Source organism: Pundamilia nyererei, unplaced genomic scaffold (genome assembly GCF_000239375.1).
Source record: "Pundamilia nyererei isolate P.nyererei 1_Seehausen unplaced genomic scaffold, PunNye1.0 scaffold00228, whole genome shotgun sequence".
NCBI classification, from domain to species: Eukaryota; Metazoa; Chordata; class Actinopteri; order Cichliformes; family Cichlidae; genus Pundamilia; species Pundamilia nyererei.
In genome coordinates, this window is record NW_005187629.1 from 845,838 (window position 1) to 847,865 (window position 2,028).

At 39.9% G+C, this 2,028-nt stretch overlaps 1 protein-coding gene across 1 annotated transcript in view; it reads left to right on the forward strand.

The window, feature by feature from the left end:
* ryr2a (ryanodine receptor 2a (cardiac)) overlaps nucleotides 1–2,028 on the forward strand; it is a gene marked incomplete at its 3' end in the record, with an annotated part of 131,382 nt that overhangs the window by 73,596 nt on the left and 55,758 nt on the right. The window contains exons 57-58 of the mRNA XM_013914831.1: nucleotides 1,411–1,503; nucleotides 1,649–1,819. Of these exons, the coding sequence (XP_013770285.1) occupies nucleotides 1,411–1,503; nucleotides 1,649–1,819 (264 nt within the window). The remainder of the gene's footprint in view (nucleotides 1–1,410; nucleotides 1,504–1,648; nucleotides 1,820–2,028) is intronic.

Sequence of the window (2,028 nt, forward strand, 5' to 3'; positions counted from 1 at the left end):
CTGGCCTGGGAACGCCTTGGTGTTCCCCCGGATAAGCTGGAGGAGGTGGCTGGGGAGAGGGAGGTCTGGGCCTCTCTGCTTAGGCTGCTGCCCCCGCGACCCGGCCCCGGATAAAGCGGATGAAGATGGATGGATGGATTAAAGCTGAAAGTCTTCACTTCAATTAGATCTTGACTGTAAAATCCAGTTTGGTGGAGAAAAATAACAAAAGATGCTTAACTGTACACCATCAATCGTGATCTATGTGTTCTTCAGTTTAAAAACAACTAATGGAGAGTTTACCTGAAAAGATGAGTAATGAGTTAAAAGCTTAACCTAACTTATTGTTAGACTAAAGCATTTAGCAGTGATTTTATACTTTTATTAAAGTTTCCAGGAAAAACACCATCAAAGCTACTTCTATGCTAATTCACTGGATAGAAAGCTATATAATGCACTATATTACTGCTGCTGGCATCTGACATCAGTAGATTCACATTATAAATTAGGAAGTGCGTCATCAATGACAGGAGCTCACATGGTGGGGTTTTTTCTTTTGATCTTTGGGCTGAAGGAAAGACTATACTCGGTGTATAAATGCTCAATCAACAATCTTTTATTCCATACAATTCAACACTTTATGAGCATAAACCATCCAGATGGGGAGACATGCATGCAGAGGGTCACAGCAAAATCTCAAAATGATGGAGCGTTACTCAAACTCTTATAGCCTCTGGTGGCCCCCACCTAGTCGTAAAAACCTAAACATACATACTTTCTAACTCTCAGTGAGCCTGAGTTATGACCTTGGCTCCCTGTTTTTCTGCTTCCAACAAAGGTGGGGGTGGAGCTGAATGTGCTCTGTGCTCTCTGCACACAATATTCTCTTCTTAACTCAGCAGTATGAAATGTCATAAAACAGTGTAACTCATTCACAGTAAATCACAGGATAGGATAATACGAACCTATCTAACAAATCTAATGATTTTCACATTCTTTTAATTCAGAAGTATAATGCAAACGAAAACTACATACTGATTATACTCTCTATAACAAGAAGTATGGTGTGGCTTACAGCAGTATCATGATTCACTCATTTCGATTACAGCCATAGGATAACACATGATAGCATAATAATCTCACAGTATTCACACCCACGAATACCTTGTTAGACCCATGAATTTTTTCATACCTTGACTCAAGGTGACTCACATGGTTAACAGTGGGTCACTGACCCCAGGACCACAATGCCAATAGGTATTAAATACCTGGGACTCTCATCAGTTGTTTTAGAACTGAAGAAGCCTCTTACTGAGAAGTAAAATGTCTTTACAAACCAAAAATATTGTCCAGTTGCCTTCTTTTCAAAGACAGTACAACACATAATACAACTGTGCTTTAATTTAAGGAAGTCCTGTTTTCTGTCTACAGAACTTCAAGAGAGAAGAGCAGAACTTTGTGGTCCAGAATGAAATTAACAACATGTCCTTCCTTATCACTGACACCAAGTGCAAGATGTCAAAGGTACAGACACATAGATGCTGGACACATTTGAGGACATGCATACCAGTGACCTTATTTTAAAATTAAATTAAATTGATTAATTAAAACTACTTAATAGGCCTAACACTGTAAAGCGATGCCTGTTTAATGTTTGACTTTGCCACAGGGAATAGTTTCAGACCAGGAGAGGAAGAAGATGAAGAGAAAAGGTGATCGATACTCGATGCAGACAAGTTTGATTGTTGCTACTCTAAAGCGCCTGCTGCCCGTGGGACTCAACATTTGTGCTCCAGGAGAACAAGAGCTTATCGCACTGGCTAAGAACCGCTTCACTCAGGTAGCATAGTAGTGCTAATAGATTACAGAAAGAACTGTTTCATTATAAAAATAGATATGATTCATTTAACTGTTTCTGTGTATTTCAATTCAATTTAGTTCATTTCATTTCAATTTTATGGGGCGATCGTGGCTCAAGAGTTGGGAGTTCGCCTTGTAATCGGAAGGTTGCCGGTTCGAGCCCCGGCTTGGACAGTCTCGGTCGTTGTG